Source organism: Denticeps clupeoides, chromosome 10, assembly GCF_900700375.1.
Source record: "Denticeps clupeoides chromosome 10, fDenClu1.1, whole genome shotgun sequence".
NCBI classification, from domain to species: domain Eukaryota; kingdom Metazoa; phylum Chordata; class Actinopteri; order Clupeiformes; family Denticipitidae; genus Denticeps; species Denticeps clupeoides.
The window spans coordinates 390,204-413,799 of NC_041716.1; the positions used below are offsets into that span (position 1 = coordinate 390,204).

The 23,596-nt window shown below is 49.8% G+C and overlaps 1 protein-coding gene across 4 annotated transcripts in view; it reads right to left on the bottom strand.

Moving 5' to 3' along the window:
- Positions 1-23,275, bottom strand: part of LOC114798373 (arf-GAP with coiled-coil, ANK repeat and PH domain-containing protein 3-like) — a 32,751-nt gene extending 9,476 nt beyond the window's left edge. For all 4 annotated transcript variants that reach the window (XM_028994026.1, XM_028994025.1, XM_028994027.1 and 1 more), the window contains exons 1-10: positions 23,122-23,275; positions 10,889-10,946; positions 7,105-7,224; positions 6,552-6,605; positions 3,949-4,007; positions 3,173-3,356; positions 2,402-2,446; positions 2,223-2,318; positions 1,744-1,818; positions 1,181-1,192 (exon numbers count right to left, since the gene is read on the bottom strand). In XM_028994026.1, the coding sequence (XP_028849859.1) occupies positions 1,181-1,192; positions 1,744-1,818; positions 2,223-2,318; positions 2,402-2,446; positions 3,173-3,356; positions 3,949-4,007; positions 6,552-6,605; positions 7,105-7,224; positions 10,889-10,946; positions 23,122-23,168 (750 nt within the window). In that variant the 5' untranslated portion in view covers positions 23,169-23,275. The remainder of the gene's footprint in view (positions 1-1,180; positions 1,193-1,743; positions 1,819-2,222; positions 2,319-2,401; positions 2,447-3,172; positions 3,357-3,948; positions 4,008-6,551; positions 6,606-7,104; positions 7,225-10,888; positions 10,947-23,121) is intronic.
- Between the last annotated feature and the right edge of the window lie 321 nt (positions 23,276-23,596).

The following is a 23,596-nucleotide window of genomic DNA, read 5'->3' on the forward strand; positions in this document are numbered from 1 at the left end:
TGTTGAGCCACCAGCGCAGGCTGCAGCCTGCAGATGATCTTCATTCCCAGCTTCCTGATTAAATTCTCCAGCATCTCGTCTCCTCGGCAGCGCGTGTACGCTCGCGCCCTGCTCCGCCCGCAGAGACGCGTGTGAACGTGTGCACGTGTGCACTCCAGGCTCTCGGAGCCGCTTACGGCGAAAAAAGCCAATTAAACCAGCAAGACACACGTTTGCGGCTCCGCCTTCCAAACCAACAAATTCCCAGCTCCGCCCCTAAAAATTACCTCCAAATTCACAACCCCCAACCCTGCTGCAAAACGCCACCCCACATACATTTCAAGCACCAGGTTCACCTTCCTCAGCCTCGAATGATGGCATATAGATGCCTACACACCAACCTGCAAGGAGCAGCAACACACGGCGCTGCACGGTGACGCGGGCGCCATGATATTGTCAGCTCCAAATGCACAAGCCATTCATTTTTTCCAAGAGTTACACTACAGTCTGAAATAAAATATTAAAATCTGAGATTCATCATGCATTCATCAAATACACTCTTAATAAAGGTATATTATTTCTGCAACTAATAATAATCTGGGATATGAGTGATGAGAAACCTCTCTAGTTGGTCATAATGAACAGTCTTATACATAACAGTTGCAAGGCTACACAAATAAATGCAGCATTACATTGGTATTTTAAGGCTCCCAAACCACCCACCCACAGTACCATAAACAAACCAAATCTGCCCAAACCACACCCACTTCATCTCAAACCACACCCACAGTACAATAAACAAACTAAATCTGCCCAAACCACACCCACTTCATCTCAAACCACACCCACTCTACCCCACATGCAATTTCTCATTTCTAAATTCCTAAACATTTATATGATCTCTTTATACCTTTGCATTCACATTCACATCATCTATAGTCTAAATTTTTGTGTAAAAAGGATACAGACCAGAGGAACAAGTCCGACATTTAAAAGTTGACTTTATACTGAGGAGGATGTAATTTCCCATCAGCCCCTGTTGTCTGTGCAGTGCTCATTTGGTTTGATTTGACTTCACAGAGTTACGTTTTCATGTGTCTTAGTAGCGATATGAGTAAATATCGACCCGCACATCCCGGCACATTACATTTCACATACTATCTGGCAAAGGAATATATTTCGTAATGGAATCTTCACTCACCTGCAGGAGGGTCTGGCCAGAGAATGTGGTCACAGCATCGTCCACAGCGTCCAGAGGTAGGAGGGAAAAAGACAAAAATCAACATAATGACATTCTAATATAACATTTCTGATCTTCAGTACAAAAGACAACCAAGTTGACAGATGGTCCCTGAAATCTGGGCCTCACAATGAAACGGTGACACTGCGAGACTCCGCCTTTCACCCTTTCGTTCTTTATTAACCAATCAGGTCGCTGGTCTCCCGTCCGGCGCGCTGTCTGCCGGGGAAATATCTTGTCGGATGTATTTATTAAAAATGAGACTGCAGGAAAGTGCATTTAAACAATTTAAAGATGCACTTTTATTCTGTTTATTAAGCCTAATCATCCCAGATCCCATTTTTTCTTTATTATTTAAGATGAAAAAGGCTGGGAGGGGAAGAAGAACCGAACGCGGTAATGAACGGCAGACAGCGGCAGGATTAGATTATTCCAACAGGCTCGTTAATCCGGAGGTGACCACGGGCGTGTCCTGACTGAGACCCCGAGCCAGACGGGGGTGTGTGTGTGTGTGTTGCTCTCACCCTCTGCTGAATGGTGGCGTGCTTGTGCTCCATGTCCCTCTTCTCCATCGCCGAGTCGATCACCAACTGGTCGAGCTGAAAGTGAAACGGCAGAGAATTTACCCGCCGACACTTCCTGTCCAGCTTCCTGCGGCGTCCGAACTGAATGGGACGCGTCACCTGCCTAACTCCCAGTGTGACAGAATGACAGCGAGGGGTCATCTTGGCCGGGGGACAGAACTGCTGCTGGATGAATGGGCTTTCATCCTCCCGGCCGAAATGAGGACGAACACACTCACGCTGTCCATACTGTCATTAAAAAACATCAGGCCCTGTTCACTCGGCCTCTAATGGTCCATTAGATGGAGATGCGAACGAGGCCTTTTAGGTAATGTTCAGGAAGGTTCCTCAAAAAAATATATAATGCGACATATACAGCAGCCAGCGCGTGGGGATTTGAACCCGCAGCCTTTGTTGATGACGCGGCGAAGGGGACCCACCTCAGCAGCCAGCTTCTTCATGTACGGGTCGATCTCATCCAGGAGGCTGTAGCCCTGCTGGAACAGGGAATACTGTGCGTGCATGAAGGACAGCATCTGCACACAGAGACACCAGGAAACCGAGATTACGCCAACGCCGACGTTTGTGTAGATTTGTCTGAAAGTGTGACTTATCTCACCGCATCCAGGATTTCAAACTTCTTCTTAGCCTGAAGGACGTTGATCTGAATGTGAAAAGAGACGGCATGATGTGGCGTGTACAGGCGATTGTTTCATTGCTAGAAATGCCCACGGCAGCACTCAAAGCCATTTTATCTCATATTATTCAGTCACGAAAGACCTGACTTTGCACTGAAATTACCATTTAGCACTCGCCAGACACAGTGTCAGACGCTCAACATGGACGGTGATGTTGCCATGGAAACACCACGCCCACTCGGGGCCGCAGCCAATTTTTTGTTTTGTGCGGGTGGTGACGTGCTTGCTGTGAACGTCCCGCTGAGGCTGGTGTCGCAGCTGCAGCGCTGACCAGGAAAATGTTAATATCCTGTCTTCACGCACTGACCTCACAGTCTGGCTTTATAATGCACTTTCATGCAAAAAAAAAAGTCTCCAAGTCTGACAGGTCTATTTCTGCTCATCATCATGGCTTTAAAGTTACGTCTATTTTAAAATCTTCCTTAAATTTAAAAACAGGCCCCATTTGTCCACCTGTAATGTGCTGAGTATATAAAGGTAAGCATCTGACAGATCAATCCCAAGTGAATTGTGGGTTAAGGACCTAGGTTAGGCACGAGTAAAATAAGGCAGAGACAAGTCTATGATAAAAAGTAGAGGACCATGATCTGATTCCTGTGGAACACCAAGAATAAGAGGCCCCTTTGTCCCCCAAAGAAAATTAACATCCACACTACAGTACATATGTGATGCAGCAGGAAGTTTGTATTTACCTGAAGGACGTAGTCCAGGGCCAGGTGCCTGTAGCACTTTCGGGTGATGTTCAGCGTGCTGGTAGCTTCCTCCACCTCGTGGAGTTTGTTGCGCGGTGCCTGGGCGTTCTTCACCTGTGCGATCTCCAGGTCCTCACGGACCCGGTCAAAGTGCTTCTTGGTGTCCTTAAACTTGCGGACGTCACTAAAGAGCAAAGGAAAAATTACATGAAAGAGTTCTGACATCAGATCCTCATGCCACGGTCACGTTCTTGCTTTAAAGTTTTTAAGTATGGAGGACCAGATGAGAAAATGCAACGCAGTGTGTCTGTAATAAGACTTCCGACTTCTGCAGGCCAACACAGGGGAATCATGGGAAGCTGGAGCACAACTTTTATCAGACCCCATCAGTCTCCAACAATCCAGGAACATCTAAACCCCCCGATCTCATTCTTTTCATACCGATTCTTCCAGCGTTACAGAACACCACCTGGGACTCCATCCAACTCTTCCCTTCATTTGACAGCAGGGTCATTTATTAATAATGGCCCATTCCCAAATGTTCCCATTTTTACTGAAAAGTACTGATGGGATGTCTTTTCTGCTTTCAAACTGTTTATACGACTGCACTGAAAATTTAATGAATGCCTCCATGGACTCGTCCTTTTCAGGGACAGAAGAATCTTTGTGAGTGTCTCAGCAGAACATCGAGTCCCATGATTCAGTCATTTCCTGAACAGGGACTTCCATGGTCAGGTTCACACGACAGGGTCAAGACGAGATATTCTGATACTCACTCCTTCACAAAGTTGTGCAACTGCTGCTTAATGGACCTCTGGGCCTGGTCAAACAGGATCTGCCAAAACAAATACAGTCGATCAGGGTCAAATCACAGAGTCAGACACATAAAATCCACATAAAAACCTCCCAAACCTGGTGCTAGTAGCATAGCGGGTACCACACTCGATACGAACCAGAAGACCCAGGTTCAAACCCCACTTACTACCATCGTGTCCCTGAGCAGGACACTTAACCCTGAGTGTCTCCAGGGGGGGACTGTCCCTGTAACTACTGACTGTAAGTCGCTCTGGATAAGGGCGTCTGGTAAATACCGTAAATATAAGTGACATACTGAATAAAACGCATAGAGAGAAGAAACTGGAACTTGATTTCTGGACCAGTTGGCAGGACGTAATCTGCTAATCCACCCTTCTGACGACAGAGGGCGGTAGCGCTCCATAGATCAGTATTCACACACACACACACACACACACACACACACACACGAGTGCCTCATTGAAATTCGTCCCCACTCTCGCCTCACGCTGGCGGTCGGCGGCGCGCTGCAGATGCTACAAAATGGGTCACTGGGCCAGAGAGGGATGGAGGGAGATGAAAGGAGAAGAACTGAAGACACCCAGACAGACACAGTGGACCAGGACCAGGCGGGTTCTGTTGCCAGGCAGCGCACATTTGTGAAGCACCTTCCCCAACTGCCCAGGCGGCCACCAGAAAACGCCGCGACGTGAGGACATACGAGCCTCCCGAGACCATCAAAACCCACCGCGTCCCTCTCCTGATTCTGGAGAGGTTGAGGCTCAGGTTCCTCACCCATGTTGGGCAGTGGAGGTGTAGCACTAGCAGCTCAAGAGGATCTGGCAGGTTGTGGTGGGAAAACAAGAGCAGCCAGCGCGCCCACACACACACACAGCACTCTCTGGCAGGATGCAGTTTAATAAAACCACATGAAAAGATCTAAACGCAGCGTCCAAAACACAGCAGCTGAATTAAAACCAAACCACAGACAACGAGAAGAAGGACCTGCCAAACAACACAACCGTGTGTGTGTGGGAGGACAACAGGTCCTCATTCTCAGAACTCTGCGTTCCTGCTGAGGTCCAGAACACCCCTGCTCATCCTCTGAATCCACCATCCACCGTTTGCTGTGGAGGACACCGTGGAACTTCCATCTCCTCTGCTGCGCAAATGCAGGAAGCGGACTTCTCCAGCCCTGCGTGTGGCGTGGATCGAACGTCACTTCATTCCTGTCGGTCTGTGTGGAGCGAGTGTGTCATGAGTGATCGCTTACGGGAAAATGGAGCCCCTGACACACACACACACACACACACACAAACACACACACCCTAGACTAAACCGGGGATTTAAAAAGTCTTTTGTTATGTAAAGCTGGTCAACTCCTTCACCACAACTCCTCCTCCTCCCCATCCTCCTCGGGTCCTTCACTCAGTCACTTCAGGCTTAATTTGAACTGTGTGTGTGTGTGTGTGTGTGTGCTCTAAATGTTTTTCTAGAACGTGATGAATTATTAAGAATCATCATCACAGATGGGTGAAATTCTGAATTTATTACTGTTGATAAGACAGAGGGTCTATGTGAGATTGTGGGGACTTCCATTTCAGTCTTTAGACCAGTCAGTCAGTTCCATGCCCTACACACACGCACGCACACACGCACACACACACACACACACACACACAGCGAGGCTTTTAGCCGCAAATCGCTCTTCTCCCGTCCGTCCACCTCTGTGGCGCGGCGGCGAGCGCTATTTATACCCGCGCCACGCCCACACACGCGATTCCCGTTTCACTTTTTTATGCTCGTCCCTCACCCCACTGTACATGTGAGGAGCAGAACACCAATCCAGAAACACATCTACAGCTGGAATTACTGCCACGTTAAATAGATTCCACAATTACAGATCATATACTTTTGAATGTATATGTATATGTGTGTGTGTGTATATATGTATGTATGTATGTATGTATGTATACTGTACAGACAGTAACATGCTGTATTTCAGCATCCAGCTGGTATCACATCAGATAACGTCCGTTAAAAAGTGAATTTATGGTTGCACATGACAAATCAACTCTCTTGGAACATCAAAGCAGCCAATCGACATCCTGATTAAATCTTTCATCTAAATCCAGAAAGTGCTGTGGGGGATTATGGGTAAGGAACGGCGTACATTAATGATGAGGCCGCCGCTGAGGAACAAGTGACAGGCTGAATGAATAAAAAGGAAGCCGGGCTGGACCACCAACATTTCCAAAATCCTCCACACCATGGAGACTTCCTCCTTCAGTCCCTGTGATATATACATCTGTGTGTGTGTGTGTGTGTGTGTGTGCCGTCCCTAAAGTCCCTCTGAACGAGTTCATGTATGAAGACGCATCTTTTTAATTTGTGACGACCACAAGAAACTGGATCTGGCAACCCGGACAGGAAGTGACACTGAATCATTTATGCTCAGGTCCTGCTGGCCCTGCTGCTCTTGTACAGAAGATGTCAGGAATGTGGAGCCGTGATGATCTGATTGGCCTGCGCCACAGTGTGTGTGTGTGTGTGTGTGTGTGTGTGTGTGTGTGCAGGTCCTCACCATGTGGTAGTTGATCAGCTCCTGGAGACTCTCGCCACATTTTTCGAGACACTCCTGTCAAAAAAAAAAAAAAAAAAAAAACCTTCAGCATGAGGGCACTGAAAAGCACCGAGGGATCATGGGAAATCTTTAACACTGTGCAGAATCTGACACATGCAGCCCAGTCCTCCACCACCAGAACGGAATAAAGTGAGTACTGGGTAAATGGCGGGGTGACGCGGCGGGCCGCCCTCGGCAGATCTGGCGCTGACGCCGCGTCCTCCCGACCTTCCCTGACTAATCGAGCTGGACGCGTGACTCGAACGACCCTGCCATCACTGGGCTTTCAGGCCATAAATACGAATTTCTCCATCCACCCTCATCTCCAGTACCCTTATTATTCTCCCAGGCGCTTTATCATAATGTTAATACGGATCTGACACGATGTTTTTCCTGGAGGTATTATTCTTCTGATTTGCCTTTTTCATTTATCTTACGGCCATATATTTGAGAAAAGGGCAATAAAACCGGTAATTCGCTGCTTTTCGCTGTCTTTTGTTGCGCCGTCTCTCACCGAGATCATCTGGTCCTTCTTGCACTGCTGGGACAGGTCCCGGATGCCGTTGATGAAGAGCTTGTTGGCACTGACGTACGCCTTGCCCGTCTCGATCATCCCGCTGCATAGCTTCACCAGCTGGACACACAGACACAAAATATGAGCGCGGGCGTACCCATAATGCACCGCGGCTACAACCCGCAACGTTTAAATTCCACAGCGGTCACACATTCTCCCGCCTTGGGAGGAGAGGAGCCACATCTGGAAAAGCAGGGCCAGATGTGACCTGTGGGTCATGTGACCATGGGACATATGAGAACAGGTGTGGTTTCTCGCGTTAAGGCGCTAATTACACTCGGCCCGACACGTTCCCACGCATGCCTGGAAAGAGGTGGTTTTATGCACCGGCGCGCCGCGGTTCGCACGCTTTTCTCCAGGAATGGCACCCGGGGTGACGTGCAGAGGAGCGCCGGCGCCTCAGCTGGGCTCCATGTGTTCGTCTGAGGCTGCGGCGTGGGCACCACTATGCGCCATGCTGACTCAGCAGAAAAGTTTGCATTGAGAAAATGTTCTACTACAGTATCCTACACTATACACTACACTATACTACACTACACACTACACTATACTCTACACTATACTACACTATACTATACACTACACTATACTACACTATACACTACACTATACTATCCTACACTATACACTACACTATACTCTACACTATACTACACTATACTATACACTACACTATACTATCGTACACTATACACTACACTATACATTATCCTACACTATACTATCGTACACTATACACTACACTATCCTACACTATACACTACACTATACTACACTACACACTACACTATACTATACACTACACTATACACTACACTATACTATCCTACACTATACACTACACTATACTACACTATACACTACACTATACTATCGTACACTATACACTATACACTATACTACACTATACTATCATATACTATACACTATACACTACACTATCCTACACTATACACTACACTATACTACACTATACTATCCTACACTATACACTACACTACACTTCACTATACAACACTATCCTACACTACACACTACACTATACTACACTATACTATACACTACACTATACTACACCATACTATCGTACACTATACACTACACTATACTATACACTATACTACACCATACTATCCTACACTATACTATACATTACACGTCACTATACAACACTATACACTACACTATGCTATACACTATATTATACACTACACTTCACTATACTACACCATACTATCCTACACTATACACTTCACTATACACTATACTATCCTACATTACACAGTACACTATGCTATACACTATACTACACTATACTATCCTACACTATACACTATACTAAACACTTCACTATACTACACTATACTGTCCTACACTATACACTACGCTATACACTATCCTACACTATACACTACGCTATGCTATAGACTATACTATACACTACACTTCACTATACTACACTATACTGTCCTACACTATACACTACGCTATGCTATAGACTGTACTATACACTACACTTCACTATACTACACTATACTGTCCTACACTATACACTACGCTATACACTATCCTACACTATACACTACGCTATGTTATGTTATACACTACACTATACACTAGGGCAGTAACAGAAAAGCTGGTTTGTTGACATCAGAGGCACAAGTCAACACCTCCGAGAGACGATATGTCGCTGGTTTTCCCCGTTCGTGCTTTTTTCTGGTAAATGACTCACTCCAGGCGGTCAGGCATCGTACTAAACACCTAAAGCCGCAGTGGCAAGCGCAGCTGAACCCCGCCTTGCGCGGAACTGAACCTGTCGCGCGCCACCCTCCATTGAGCCGGGCCAGCAGGGATCTGGCCAGCGTGGATTATTGGGCCCCACCGCACCGAAGTGGACTTAATAAAGGTAAACTACAACCAGAAACGCTGGTGTATTTTATAGTATTGTAACATGTTTCAGGAAGCATGACTGTCTTCTGGGGGGCTGGTCTCCTGGGATGGAAGGGGTGGTGAACTGGAAGTGTTTGGAGGTTTTTCCCTGATTTGGATTTTCCCGGTTTCTGTGTGTGTGCGTCACAGCGGATGCTGCCGCAGATCCGCACACCTGACTGCAGTGGGCGGCCATGACAGGCGCCCGGGAACAGTGTGTGGGGACGGGACCTTCATCAAGGGGACCTCAGTGGCACAGCACCACAATGCCCTACAATCCAACCTGCCTCCTGATAGTCTCCAAGAGGAGGCCCTGCAGGATTACTGGCATCTTCACTGGGGGACGTTTAGTATGTCGGGCTTGCTGGAGGTCACCCTACATATGTTCTTCTGCTCCATCACGTGCTTTTGGACCCGGTAATCCGATAAATCGCCCTGAGCCGATAAGCCTGAACATATAGATTTTTTTTCTTCTCCTTCTGCACGCTGTGGGCAAACAGGCGTTAATGCTGCACGCCGTGCCGCCTTCTGATCTCCAGGCTTTGATTTGTGAGACGCTCGTGGATTATCCGAGAAGAAGCCAACGGCCTTCTGGTTTCCAGGGTTGTTGGGTAAACAGCGACAGAGAATCAGGGCATCAGGGTGACCTGTGCTCTATCAGATCTTTGTGTTTTTTTCTCTTCCTCTCTGTAACAGATCTAATAATCAGGACCCATAATCCCATCAGGAGATGAGAAGCACGCACCCAAACTACAGAAATATCATTTACTGTCAGTGTAAAAACAGGACATTTTACTCAGTTGACCCTCAGCAGAGATCTCAAGAAAGCAGGAGACCTTCACATCCAAGATATTTTAAAGAGGAGGCCCTCTTTAATGCAGTCCCATAATGCAACACATGTGTATGTGGTAGTAGCCTAGTGGGTAACACACTCACCTATGAACCAGAAGACCTGGGTTCAAACCCCACTTAGTACCATCGTGTCCCTGAGCAGGACACTTAACCCTGAGTGTCTCCAGGGGGGGACTGTCCCTGTAACTACTGATTGTAAGTCACTCTGGATAAGGGCGTCTGGTAAATGCCGTAAATGTAAATGTAAAAATGTAAATGTTGATTATGAATAATTTAATATAAGTTAATGTAAGACTGTTATTGTTTAATTAAACTGGTTTATTACTGTGGATGATCAATATATCTAATTTACCAGATACTGGGACATCAGGAGGTGTTATGATTCCAGCTGGTAATGACGGCGGTAATGATTAACCGAGGTAGGGTACTTAGTCCTAATTAGCGTCTCTGGGGACGCTGTACACACACTGGGCTGACTGGCGAAAGTGGGCGGGGCCAAAGCAAGAAGAGGGAAATCTCAGCAGACAGGCTTCACTCAAGGTCGAGGGGGGGACAGATGGAGGAGGTGACGTCACCGGCATTACCGCCCAGCATCTGGCTACCCTGTTACCGTGGTTACGGAGTTCTGAGAACAATTCGCAGCCCTTCAGCATTTCATGCAAACACACACACACACACACACACACAGTCTCATTCAATAAATTCTGATGCAAATATTCACAAGGATTATTAAAAAAGGGGTCAGAGGTCAGGTGGTTTTTTCATGTGTAAGTAGCACATCTGGACCTGAAGCTGGCCTCAGCAGGAGAAGAGAGGGCGTGAGGTGGCGTCTACAGGGCAGTGCCAGGCGCCACCCGGAATGTGATGGACCGATTTCTACTAAACGGCGGCAGAGCACATCAGGCCTGGTCATTACCGCGTGGCAGTGACAGGAATCCCTCACCTTGTCCAGCTTCGCCTCGATCTCCACCACGTCCGTCTCCACCTCATCGATGTTCGCCCTGGAAAACAGCCAATTCGGAGAGTGAGTGGTGGGACCCATAAACCCCCGACTGCGGTGGAACCGTGACACCATCCCGGTTCGACAACGCAACCCCGGACGTCGCCACGCCCTTCTCCCGCGCCTGCTTTTAAAAAGCTGGGTTTTCAGGGACGTAATCCCCGCCGTCTCCATCTGCAGATTAATGCCCACCGGGCCCCGGATTTAAGGGCCTTAGATCCGGCATCTCGGACGCGGCGCCCTGACACGTGCGCCTCATCTGGAGCCGAAGCGAGGTCATGTGTCGCTAGCGCCGGGCCGAGCACGTGTTGTGCTGGGCCCCGCCCCCCTCCGGCAGCGGCACAGAGACGCTAAGAGACACGGTCCTACCCCGCACACCGGCCGCAGCGCCCATCTCTTTAAATCCCATCAGCTGAGTGCGCGTCACGTTGCAGCCGCCGTTCAATATATAATAATGTCATTCGTTCCGCAGGGCCGCAGCCGCACATGGAGCGCTCTTCAAATGTCACATGTTCCGACGTGACTAAAAGATCAGGGGACTCCTGCAGGACACATTAAACACTGGCACGTCCATCCAGTCTGTATCTGGGTTCAAACTGACACGTCTCATGGAACAAACATGAAATTATGATTTTTACATAAACCACAAACCAACCATGTTGGGTGGTAGTCGCCCACCCCCACTTACTACCATCGTGTCCCTGAGCAGGACACTTAACCCTGAGTGTCTCCAGGGGGGGACTGTCCCTGTAACTACTGACTGTAAGTCGCCCTGGATAAGGGCGTCAGGTAAATGCCGTAAATGTAAATGTACGTGACCTTTCTCAGGCAACTTGACGTTCTACTGCGGACACACGGCCAAGCAGGAGGAGAAGATCTGACCCAGATTCGGCTCATCAGAATGGAATAAACGTCAGTTCATTCGACCTTTAAAGACGCCGCCTTCGCCGCCTGTTCCCACGGAATGCCACATTTCAGCGGGCGCCGGGGACCGGCTCCAGTTTCGTTTGCCGTATTGGGAGGCCCGTCGTCCAGATGTGTTTCCGCGGCGATGGACATACCCGCTCTTGCCCCGGGGCCCCACGACCCCCAACACCGCCACCCTCAGTTGGCTGCACACGGCGCAGCTGTGACGAACGAGCCCGTCACCATGGCAACCACAGCGCGCTCTCCACTGTCTGGTCCACCCACACACGCAGTCGCAGTTTTATCCACGACAGATCGTTCGGTTTTTTACGAACACGTCTGAATATCGCATGAACAGGCAGGTGGCGGCGAGAGGTTTTTATCTCATTTCCCAACATCTAGAATTTACCTGCCGGATCAGAGTCTCTGATATTAAAGACGATTCCGTCCAGCTGAGAACAGACACCCCGACCAGGAGGCGGAGTCTGGGCGTGGCTGGTGAGCAGGTGCTCTGCTGGGGAGATGGACCCCCGAACTGACCCCTGGGAAGACGGAAAATGGGTTTGCCAGCTGGCTTGGCACCAGCTCCTTCTCGCTCTGGGGGGGGGGGTGCCTTCCCACAATGCAATTCACTGCCCAAGAGCCAAGAAGCAGAACATGAGCGCTGGAGCACGTTCAAGCGATGAGCTCACTGGGGCGGGGAATCCACGAGACAGCACCGCCGCGGCCGCTTGAGGGGCTGAATGTGGAGTGAAGGGCGGAGCAGGTCACTTGACCCCCACAATGGACACGCCCAACGTGCCCAACTCTTCATGTGTGTTCAAGAAAGAGAGAAGCAAACCTACCACATACAATCAATCATTAGCAGAAAAATATGGCTCAAAAAGCAATCCACAGCACTCAAATGTGACACCAGCGAACCTCGGATCAATTATCTCTCAGTCAACCGATATTGGTGACACCAAAAGAGCTCACAATGGCCTTCAACTCTAGTGAGTTTGGAGGACAATTCATGCCCTTCAGGAGAAGGTGCGTTTTAGTCCTCTCCAGCTCCAAAGCCCCGCGCCGGCGGAGGAGGAGCCGGTAGGAGGAGCTGCTGGGGGCGTCGCCTCGGGCGTCGCCGCGGGCGTCCGCACACACACATCTGGAGGAGGAGCCTCGCGGACCTGACACATCTGCCGCGCTCCCGTTCACGCTCCACTGTTTCACGCCGCACGCCCCAGATCCGTCTCGTTCATCGCTCGCAACCACAAAGACCCCCGGAAAGTCTGCGTTGCCACGGAAACGGTGGCTGTACTGAGCACAGCCCAGTCGGACCGATTTGGGAGAAATGCAGCAGCTCTGACTGGTCCTTCGTGGAAATGTCGACTTTACATCGCTTTATATTGATTTCTATTCTTTATAGAAGAGAACCTGGTAGAGACCATCTTTAGAGACAACAAAGATTATTAAAAAAGGTCATAGCCTCTCAAACCATCAAAATATTACCTATAAAATAACAGAACCTTCTGGAAAATATTTACAATATCTGTTTGGGGCTGAAGGGTTGAAGGTTGGCAATATTAGTCAATGCCCATAGATTGTATATTGGTATCCCCATATTAGCTTAATTAAGGTGTTATTAATAAAGTTATCTATGTGGGCAGCAGTGTTATAATTTCATATTACACGACGCCTCCCTTTCAGAGCAGATCTATATGGTCCAATCATCATGACCACTTCATTTACATTTACAGCATTTACCAGACGCCCGTATCCAGAGCGACTTACAATCAGTAGTTACAGGGACAGTCCCCCCCTGGAGACACTCAGGGTTAAGTGTCTTGCTCAGGGACACGATGGTAGTAAGTGGGGTTTGAACCTGGGTCTTCTGGTTCATAGGCGAGTGTGTTACCCGCTAGGTAATATAACCCTGGTTATATCTGTAGTAGTGTGATGGTCGCCTGATGGTTGAACTGAATTCTGAGACAGGAAGCCAACAACAGCATCCCAAGGTGCGACTCTATGTACGTCCTGATTGGTCAGCCGATTAGGGGCGTGGCTTGGCTCAGGCTCAACTTTTTAGCCCTGTTTTTCACACGGCCCCGAGTCGACAGCAGGAGGAGGTCAGCAAATCTCATCACCCGGCCAGTCGTCCGAACTGCTGTCTGTGCGTGCATGTGTGTGTGTGTGTGTGTGTCTGTGCGTGTTGCGTTGCTCCGACACGATTCCCAGGAGGCCGTTCTCCCGGGATGCGGCGTTGGCCGTGTTTGCATGCAAACGCCAGCTGAGCTCACTTCAGCCTGACAGCCTTTCCAAACACAGACCCCCTCACCACCTCTCCAGCAGTGGTGGCTCCAGCGGTCCAGGCGATTGGTCGGTTTTCCGTCCGGATTCGCCTCCTCCACCACATGACCCTGATAAATCAAATCGAGCCGGAATAGAAGGAGAACTGGACGGCAAAAACCGTTAAACACATTCCAACATTCCGGCCCGGGTCTGTCTGGCACGGACAGATTACGGCAGCTGGGAATGTCTGCGCCCCGCCGCTTCCTTTCGAGTGGGCGGGGCCCGCGAGCCGCTACGCCTAAAAAGGGGAAAACACGGAGCGCATCTTCCCGGCGATAAGGAGACGCGAATCCGAGCACGAGCGGAGCATCCGGATCCAAACACGTGCGTCGCATCTGCCGTTTCCCCGACAGTCAGACTAAACCGACTCAGAACGCCACACCCGGAAAACACCAGGCCTGACGGCGTGGGCCTGGCGATGGACAGCGTCCCATCATCAATCCGTCTGTCTGTAGGGTACCTGCAGGTTTAAAAGAGCTTAATTTCAGACCTTTAAGACCCTTTTGATGAGCACTTTTATCAAATTCAGGAGTTTTTCTCGGCAAATGCTAAATTTCTGCTATTTTTTAAGCCTTCGTCAACGTTAACAGACTCATACTAGCAGCCCTGCAGCAGGCCGCTAGGCGTGACTGCGTAAATGCTGATAAATGCTGTAAATGTGACCGCGGTGTTTCCGGATTCTTATTTGTGAGTCATTTCCATGCGCTGTTGAGGCCGGAATTGTGGAATGACCAGTGGAATACTGACAGATTGAAGGCTTGATGAAGGCCGATTTTGAAAAAATAATATCAGATCGGCAGTTCCGCTAATTCCGACTTTAGGAATTCCCAAATTATTCAGAGGTTACCAGTAAAAATATATATTGGAGGTGGGGCATTTTTAAGACCTTTAAACTCTGGATATAAGGTTTACTCGTCCTTAATGATATTTAAGGCCTTAATTTTTTTCCTTTTTAAGGATTCATGGATACCATCTGACCGTCTACCGGTCTGCCGGTCTGTCTGTCTTGGTACGACCGTGAGAGTTACTGCCCTGTTCCATCTCCTGTATTTACACGTTCAGGTCGACCGACAGGATCTGGACGGTGTCAGGAACTTCCTTCCTGACGTCTCCGGTCTTCACTGAAAAAAAAGCTCTACTGAAGGTCGTTCCTCTACTGATTTCCTTCTCGGAAAACGTTATACCCTGATATTTAGTTTTATTTTTCTATTGATATTGTATCAAGTTTAAAGTGAAGTGAAGTGACAGCAGCACAGCACACGGTGCACACAGTGAAATTTGTCCTCTGCATTTAACCCATCACCCTTGACCTAAGATCACACATTTCTAAAAAAAAAATGAATTGAAATGGATCTCGATCAATAACACAAACATGATTGAAAGATCAATGCACACTCTAAAGGTCGTCCGAACTCATAATTTACATTATGTGACCAGTGTCCTCATGCACTAACACGATGGGAAGATCATCCTGCTCCGAAGTCAGGCAGAGGTCACTTTAAAGCCTGAGCTGTAAAGAAAGCTTTAATAACGCCACACGGGCCAGCATGGTCACCCCGGGTCTAACCCCAGAGTGACCCTAGGAGGGTCCGCCCACCCTGATTACATTGAGGGATCAGCGCCGAGACCCACATGCATCATAGCCATCTTTCAATACATTATTTTTACATCTCAGATCCTGCATGGAAAATTAAATATGCATCAGTCAAAGACTTATACATGGAAATAAATGCAAATGCAAATAATAACAATCCTACTTGCAGAGAGAACATTAAAACTATTAAAAAATGCATTTCATTATTCTGCATTTTCATTCCTGCTTTTTTATTTCCTCTCTGATTTCAAACAGGCGTCTGCGGCGCTGTTTTCACTCAGATGTTGGCAGAAGCTCGCAGATATTTTTGGGAAATTACATAAAATCCCTGCAAAAAACAACAGGGAAAAAGCTGGTCCCTTCCGAACCTCCACTCCTTTCATGTTTTATTCACGGTTTACATTCCGGCCAACCGCGGCTCTTTCTGCCTCGCTCTTATTTTTCTGATGAATCATTTATTTCATTTCTGTCTGTCTCGACCGTTAACCTGAGCGTCTGGCACCTTCCCGGCGCCTGAACGTCCACTCTTCGCGGTGAGGGTGTCCCTCCTGGGTCACCACCGGCTCACGGGATGAAAGGCAGCAGGTGAGGGGTCAGTCACGGGGTCACGAACGCAACTTAACGGGCTTAATACGAAACAATTCACCCACATTACATTCGGGGTGAAAACACACAGGGACGATGAAATAACAAACTCTCGTGAAACGGACAGGGGGCGGGGCTTCAAGTCCAGCCCCACCCTCCAGAGCCAGTTAATACAGATTACTAAAAATCTGCATATCCTCTGTTACCTTAAACTGACCAATCACAGAGCAGTAAATATTACCAGGAAAAAGCAAACTTCATTAGTCCCGGCCAGCTTGGGTAAATACAGACATGTGACCGACGGGGCAGATGTCCTCCTCTCCAGACCTCGGGGTTACCTGAGGTCAGCGCCTCCTGTTGCCGGGACACAAGCCTTTTACAGACAGTAGACCAGAGCGTGCCAATCCCAGCATGCACTGCACACCGCAGATCTGGGCCACAAAAGCATGTCTATTCCCGATCAATGCAGAGCGTAGTGCGATCGGCAGGCCCTGCCCCCAAAAGGCTGGGGCAGCCCCGGGGCAAATAGCACTTCAGACAGAGGGCGGAGTCAGGCAACAAAGGTCAACAAAGGGCAGGAGGAAGTGAGACGTTGTTAACCCTTTTGGGGGCACCGACCTTTGCCCGACGGCTTCCGATCACGCAGAACAGAAAGAAGTTCCTTCATTATCCCTGCGCAGAACCCCCCCGGCCAGCGGGATGGAATCCGTCCCGGAATGTGCCGGAACGCCGCGCTGATAAAATACGGACCTCTGGGCCGGCGTCCGAGGCGGGTTTACATTAACGCCGGGTGGTCCGCCGTGACTCAGGCGGGCAAAACTGTCAACGCACACACGTCCTCAGTCTGCCAGACACGGGAGAGCCAGGAAACCTCGGAGTGGGGGACAGGAAGTGGGGTGTGACAGGTCCCTCTCTCACCCAGGTGCTTCCTGAGCCGGGACGCCCTGATGTCACAACCCGCACGCGAGCAGAAAAACGGAGCATCAGCAATAATGTGAAGAGGGGCGGAGCTGGTGTGACTCCTACAGGTCCGTCATCAGAGGACATCATCAGAGATGGGACACGCACACACGTCTGTTCAGGAACAGTTTCTATCAAACTGGCGAATTCCCAGCACGGCGTCCCCTGTAACGTCAGGACTCACTGGACACACACACACACACACACACCTATTCTGCCATCATTATTGTTTAAGCTCCGGTTTTAAACCCAAAATAGCCGGAAAGAAAATCAATAAACACACGAACAATGGCAGACGGGCCGCGCCCTTCCATACGTTCCGTACGCTACGCACAAGCTGCGTTTCATTTTACTGCACTGCAACCAGCGCGGAACCGGATTCCGTTTCAGCGGAGAGCAGACGTGGGAGTAACGAGGGAATCGTGGAGCCGCCGTTCGCCTTCCAGCTGACGCATTTCCTGACTCCGCCCCAGACCCGGTCGGACCCCGCAGAGAGACGCTGAGCAGATCTGGAACAGATGCAGGGCCTCGGCTCCAGATGTGACCCAGCAGAAGCCAGAAAGACGGCGTGTAGCAGAACGTCCAGAGGAACCAGCACGTTCCGCAGTCGTTCGTTCGTTCACTCCCGGCCTTGAGGTTCCTTTACTAGGTCACATTCCCACCACTGCAGCAGGGATTTGCTGGAAGACTCTGATGTAGAAAGGTCTCTGAAGGACACATGCTGATGGCATCCAGTGGGTGTCGGATTTATGTCCATTTAGGACGGAGTCCCCCGACGCCGGCGGGTGGGCCGTGTTTACACACCTGGAAATGTCCCATAATCCCAGTATTCCTGACTCACCCGCATTCCAGAAGCAGAATCCCACCTAATGAGCGGAGCCAGCGTGTCCAGGATCTCCATGAGGTCCAATGACGTGGAGCGCCACGCCCATGTGATGCGAATGAGCATCTCCCACAGCACTCCGCCTGGGAGTAAATGTCCCTGCCCGGGTTCACTAACCAGCACAGATCAGACGTTCGTTTATTTGAAGGTGCAATTGTGGGTGATTTCGACGTTCCAGGGGTGTCACGTTGCACGTAGGATTGTTCAGATAGGGTGACCCAGGTTCAAACCCCACTTACTACCATCGTGTCCCTGAGCAAGACACTTAACCCTGAGTGTCTCCAGGGGGGGACTGTCCCTGTAACTACTCTGGATAAGGGCGTCTGGTAAACGCCGTAAATGTAAATGTTTCCTGCGGTGCAGGTACGGGGGGGCGGGGCATCGTGATGTAATTGGCGGTTGAACAGCAAGGTAAAAGTCGGTGACCTTCTGGAAGGCCGCAGTTTCCGGCTCCGCGCTGCCGTCATTTCCCTTGTTTTTAAGGAAAAAAGGAAAAGTTTTTTGCCGCGCAGACACGTGCTACTTCCTGTCCGGTGGCAGGAAAACCTCGAGTATTAATAGCAGCGCGTTGGCGTCATCTGATGAAGCCTCTCCAGACACGCTCTTACATGAAGACACAGGCTCCCAGGTTCGAACCCCACTTACTACCATCATGTCCCTGAGCAGGACACCAGGGGGACCGTCCCCGTCACTACTGACTGGATAAGGGTGTCTGGTAAATGCTGTAAAATGTCCCAGATGTCTGTCAACCCAGATTAGACAAATCCAGTCTATAAACAGCAGGTCGCAATACCGCCATTTAATTCACCTGACACCCCTGCAGCTCTAAAGCCAGGGGCCCCGGGGCCCGGAAAGGTGTGCTCCGCCCCGCCCACTTACCAGGCGGAGACCACAACAAGACAAAGAACCAAGATACGACGTCAGAGTCCCGCCTACTCCAGCACGGGGGTTAACGCCCACCACCACGCCCACTCGCGACAGGACATGTACACAGCGTCCGTTTCTGAGGGTTTTGGTGGTTTTCTAGTTTCTAGTTAGTCAGCCTGGTGAACAAGGCCTCATCTCACTGGTTTATTTCAAATGTAACTTGGAGAAATTGCTGGGACGCATCGTGATTAATCGATAATCGTAATGGAATCGTGAGACGAGGGAAGGTCCACACCTCTAATTCCAGCCTTGCCGTGGGTATTGATGATGGTGGGTTTCTTCTCGAACAAACACAGCAGCATGAAGAGGCTGGCGGTCAGAAAGCACCTCGCGAATGTGGGCTAATCTGCGATTACGGGTTAATCCCAGTCGTTCCCATCACCTGAGGTTACAGAGCGACTTGCTACACGACCAATATTTTTAATCAGTTGTTCCAGAAGAACAATATGTTCACAATTTGAAAACATTTGTTTCCGTATCGCTCCTTCCCAACGTTTCTTCCTTTCCCTTTTTCTCTCTCCTACAGTTTGTTCCTTGTGTGCAAGGAAGGGTCAAGTGTCGGGGTGTCAAAGCCCACTGAGACGCCCTGTATGTGATTATGGGCTAAATAAGAAATAAATAAATGTTGTTGTTGTTGTTGTTGAATAGAAACCCTTGTAGATTTGACCATTTTTCCGTCCTGATGCTAACTGTCCAATTAGGAAGGTGTGTATACGGGCGGGGCAGCGGGAGGGTCTCATGGAGCAGACGAGGGGGCAGCTGACACGAATCTGCAGCAGGAACGAGGTCGGCAGGAAATAGAGCAGAAGCAACAAGAGCATGTTGCAAAAAGCGCTCCCAGGCCCAAGCTGCTGTCGCCACACAGCTTCCGAAAAAGATTCCGATAAGATTCCGCACAGCTTCCGAAAAGATTCCGCACAGCTTCCTTAAAGCTTCCGATAAGATTCCGCACAGCTTCCGCACAGCTTCCGAAAAGACTCCGCACAGCTTCCTTAAAGCTTCCGATAAGATTCCGCACAGCTTCCGCACAGCTTCCGAAAAGATTCCGCACAGCTTCCTTAAAGCTTCCGATAAGATTCCGCACAGCTTCCGCACAGCTTCCGAAAAGATTCCGCACAGCTTCCTTAAAGCTTCCGAAAAGATTCCGCACAGCTTCCTTAAAGCTTGCGATAAGATTCCGCACAGCTTCCGCACAGCTTCCGAAAAGATTCCGCACAGCTTCCGCACAGCTTCCGAAAAGATTCCGCACAGCTTCCTTAAAGCTTCCGATAAGATTCCGCACAGCTTCCGCACAGCTTCCGAAAAGATTCCGCACAGCTTCCTTAAAGCTTGCGATAAGATTCCGCACAGCTTCCGCACAGCTTTCTCACAGCTTCCGAAAAGATTCCGCACAGCTTCCGCACAGCTTTCTCACAGCTTCCGAAAAGATTCCGCACAGCTTCCGCACAGCTTCCGAAAAGATTCCGCACAGCTTCCGCACAGCTTCCTTAAAGCTTCCGATAAGATTCTGCACAGTTTCCGCACAGCTTCCGAAAAGATTCCGCACAGCTTCCTTAAAGCTTCCGATAAGATTCCGCAGTTTCCGCACAGCTTCCGAAAAGATTCCGCACAGCTTCCTTAAAGCTTCCGATAAGATTCCGCACAGCTTTCTCACAGCTTCCGAAAAGATTCCGCACAGCTTCCTTAAAGCTTCCGATAAGATTCCGCACAGCTTTCTCACAGCTTCCGAAAAGATTCCGCACAGCTTCCGCACAGCTTTCTCACAGCTTCCGAAAAGATTCCACACAGCTTCCGCACAGCTTTCTCACAGCTTCCGAAAAGATTCCGATAAGATTCCGCACAGCTTCCGAAAAGCTTCCTTAAAGCTTCCGATAAGATTCCGCACAGCTTCCGAAAAGATTCCGCACAGCTTCCACACAGCTTTCTCACAACTTCCGAAAAGATTCCGCACAGCTTCCACACAGCTTTCTCACAGCTTCCGAAAAGATTCCGCACAGCTTCCTTAAAGCTTGCGATAAGATTCCGCACAGCTTCCTTAAAGCTTCCGAAAAGATTCCGCACAGCTTCCACACTGTTTCCGCACAGCTTGGGAGCGTTTTCTTGAGGTTCCAGGGAACCTACTTCCAGGGTGGTAGTAGCCTATTGGGTAACTAGATAGTATAGAGGGTGGTAGTAGCCTAGTAGGTAACACACTCGCCTATAAACCAGAAGACCCAGGTTCAAACCCCACTTACTACCATCGTGTCCCTAAGCAAGACACTTAACCCTGAGTGTCTCCAGGGGGGGACTGTCTAAGGGCGTCTGGTCAATGCTGTCAAAGTAAATGTAGATCGTGCCGCTGCTGCAGATTACTGCAGGAGAGTGTTGGGGGTTAATCCGGAAAATTCCACATTAACAGCCACGAGAATCTGCTATTCTGGTTTTATTAAAGTAACAGAAGCATCGCGGGGCCCACAAATATCAAACTGAAAAGCGTTCTGATGGCTCAGCTGTGGAAATAACACACCAATGACAATAAAGAAGAACATATTTTTACTTCAAAACCATTTTTAAATGTAAAAAAAACAACAAAAGCGCCTTTTCGCCACCAAATGCTTCGTTTAGTTCCTGTTTAATATTTTTTTTTTAAATTTTGCCAGAAGCACCTCAATTTCGGCCCAAATTTCTGGTGGAGTTGCCATGGAAACGCACCTGAACCTGTCCGGGAGCGCAGCGCGAGGCGCATCTGATGCTGCGTTATGGGACGTTCGCTCTCGGGCTGTGATATGCAGGATTCATTTCGGGAGCACTGGGATTAACTTGTACGGACAGAGTTAGGAGGTACCTTCTCCTTCCAGTTCATGAGCCATCTCTGTCATCATCAGTCGCCATCAGTCATTAAATTAGGCCGAATATGCAACATCAGCAGAAGAAGGTGAGGAGAACAGGTGGACAGAGTGGACATGAGGTGGGACGCGTGATGGACCTCCGCTCGTGTTCCCGGAGGCCGTCCACGCATCTCCAGGGACGCTCGGAGCCGCCTGATGATGCAACTCTGCAGAAGAGCTGGAAACTCCCATCACCTCATCATCTGATCGGCTTTCCAGGCGGCAGGACATGAGCTTTCTTCGTCCGGAGACAGAATTCCTCTCGCTCAGCAGTTCTGAGCCGTGACTCACCGGCGCGGATGGCGGCCATTACCCCGCCGATCACGCCGCTTGATGGAAAGAAGCGCGCACGCCGGCCCGTCCTGCAGCAGGAGACGGGATGTGGGCGTCCAGGAATGCCGCCCGTGTTTATCTAACCTCGGCAGGCCCGGCGTGAGGCAGCGTGGGACACTCGGCAGGCCCCGCCCTCCACCCCACTCGCTCCCGGGTCCCTTCACTGTGCAGCCGAAAGTTCAAGCGCCGGCCAGTCAAATCGATTCATGCAAATAAAAGCGCCACATGTCCTGTAGTCATGACGACGCAGAATCGAAGTTATTACCACACACCCAACCCCACACTTCTCCTGCTGACCTCTGACATTCCGAGGAGCTCCCACATCCTCCGCCACCCAGCCGATGACGGTGACAGTGGTCCCTCACGGCCTGTCCCCAGGACATAGGGGTGGTAGTAGCCTAGCGGGTAACACACTCGACTATGAACCATAGTCTACTACCATCGTGTCCCTGAGCAGGACATTTAACCCTGAGTGTCTCCAGGGGGGGACTGTCCCTGTCACTACTGACTGTAAGTCGCTCTGGATAAGGGCGTCTGGTAAATGATGTAAATGTAAAATGTAATGCACTCGCCTGTAATAACCGCGGTTATAATAATGCAGGAAATAATCATCTTCGTTTGGAAACGCATGATTTCCTCCCCGCTGAAAATCACGCGTTGGTTTATTAAATAAGGATAAATAACGGTGAATAATCATGCGACGACGCCTTTTTTCATCAATCTGTTGCTTTTCGCTGCGCGTCGGCGCTGCGCCTCATGTGGGGGTGTGAATTGAGAGTTTGGGGTTCTTTACCGGAATCTGGGTGAATCTTTGACGCATTCTTCAAAATCCACCGTCATGTTTGCTCATCGCCCGCTGGTGCCGGTGGGGAAGGAGGGAAGCAGCCCGGAGCTCCGGCGTCCAGAGAGGCAGCGCCGCTTCTCGGGCTCCGCTGGTCTGCGGCGGCGTCCAGGGCGTCTGGAGCGGAGCGCCGGGGAGCGTCGCCCAACTCCCAGCCCGCGGGAGACGCGCAGACGCGTCCGTGCGTCGGACCCTGAGACCGACACGTAGGGTCCAAAAACGCCGGCCTCCGCGGAGAAATAAAACGCCGCGGCAGACGAGCAAACGCGGTTCGTTCGGCTCCGCGGCTCAGCCCACGATTCTACGCTAAACATCACAGACTGAAAATGTGCGCCGACCCCTACAAGAATTCGATTCAGCGAGTGAAGCGAGCTGTCAATCCCGCCAAGAAATGATAACCAGATATATGACGTGCTTACATCGAAGG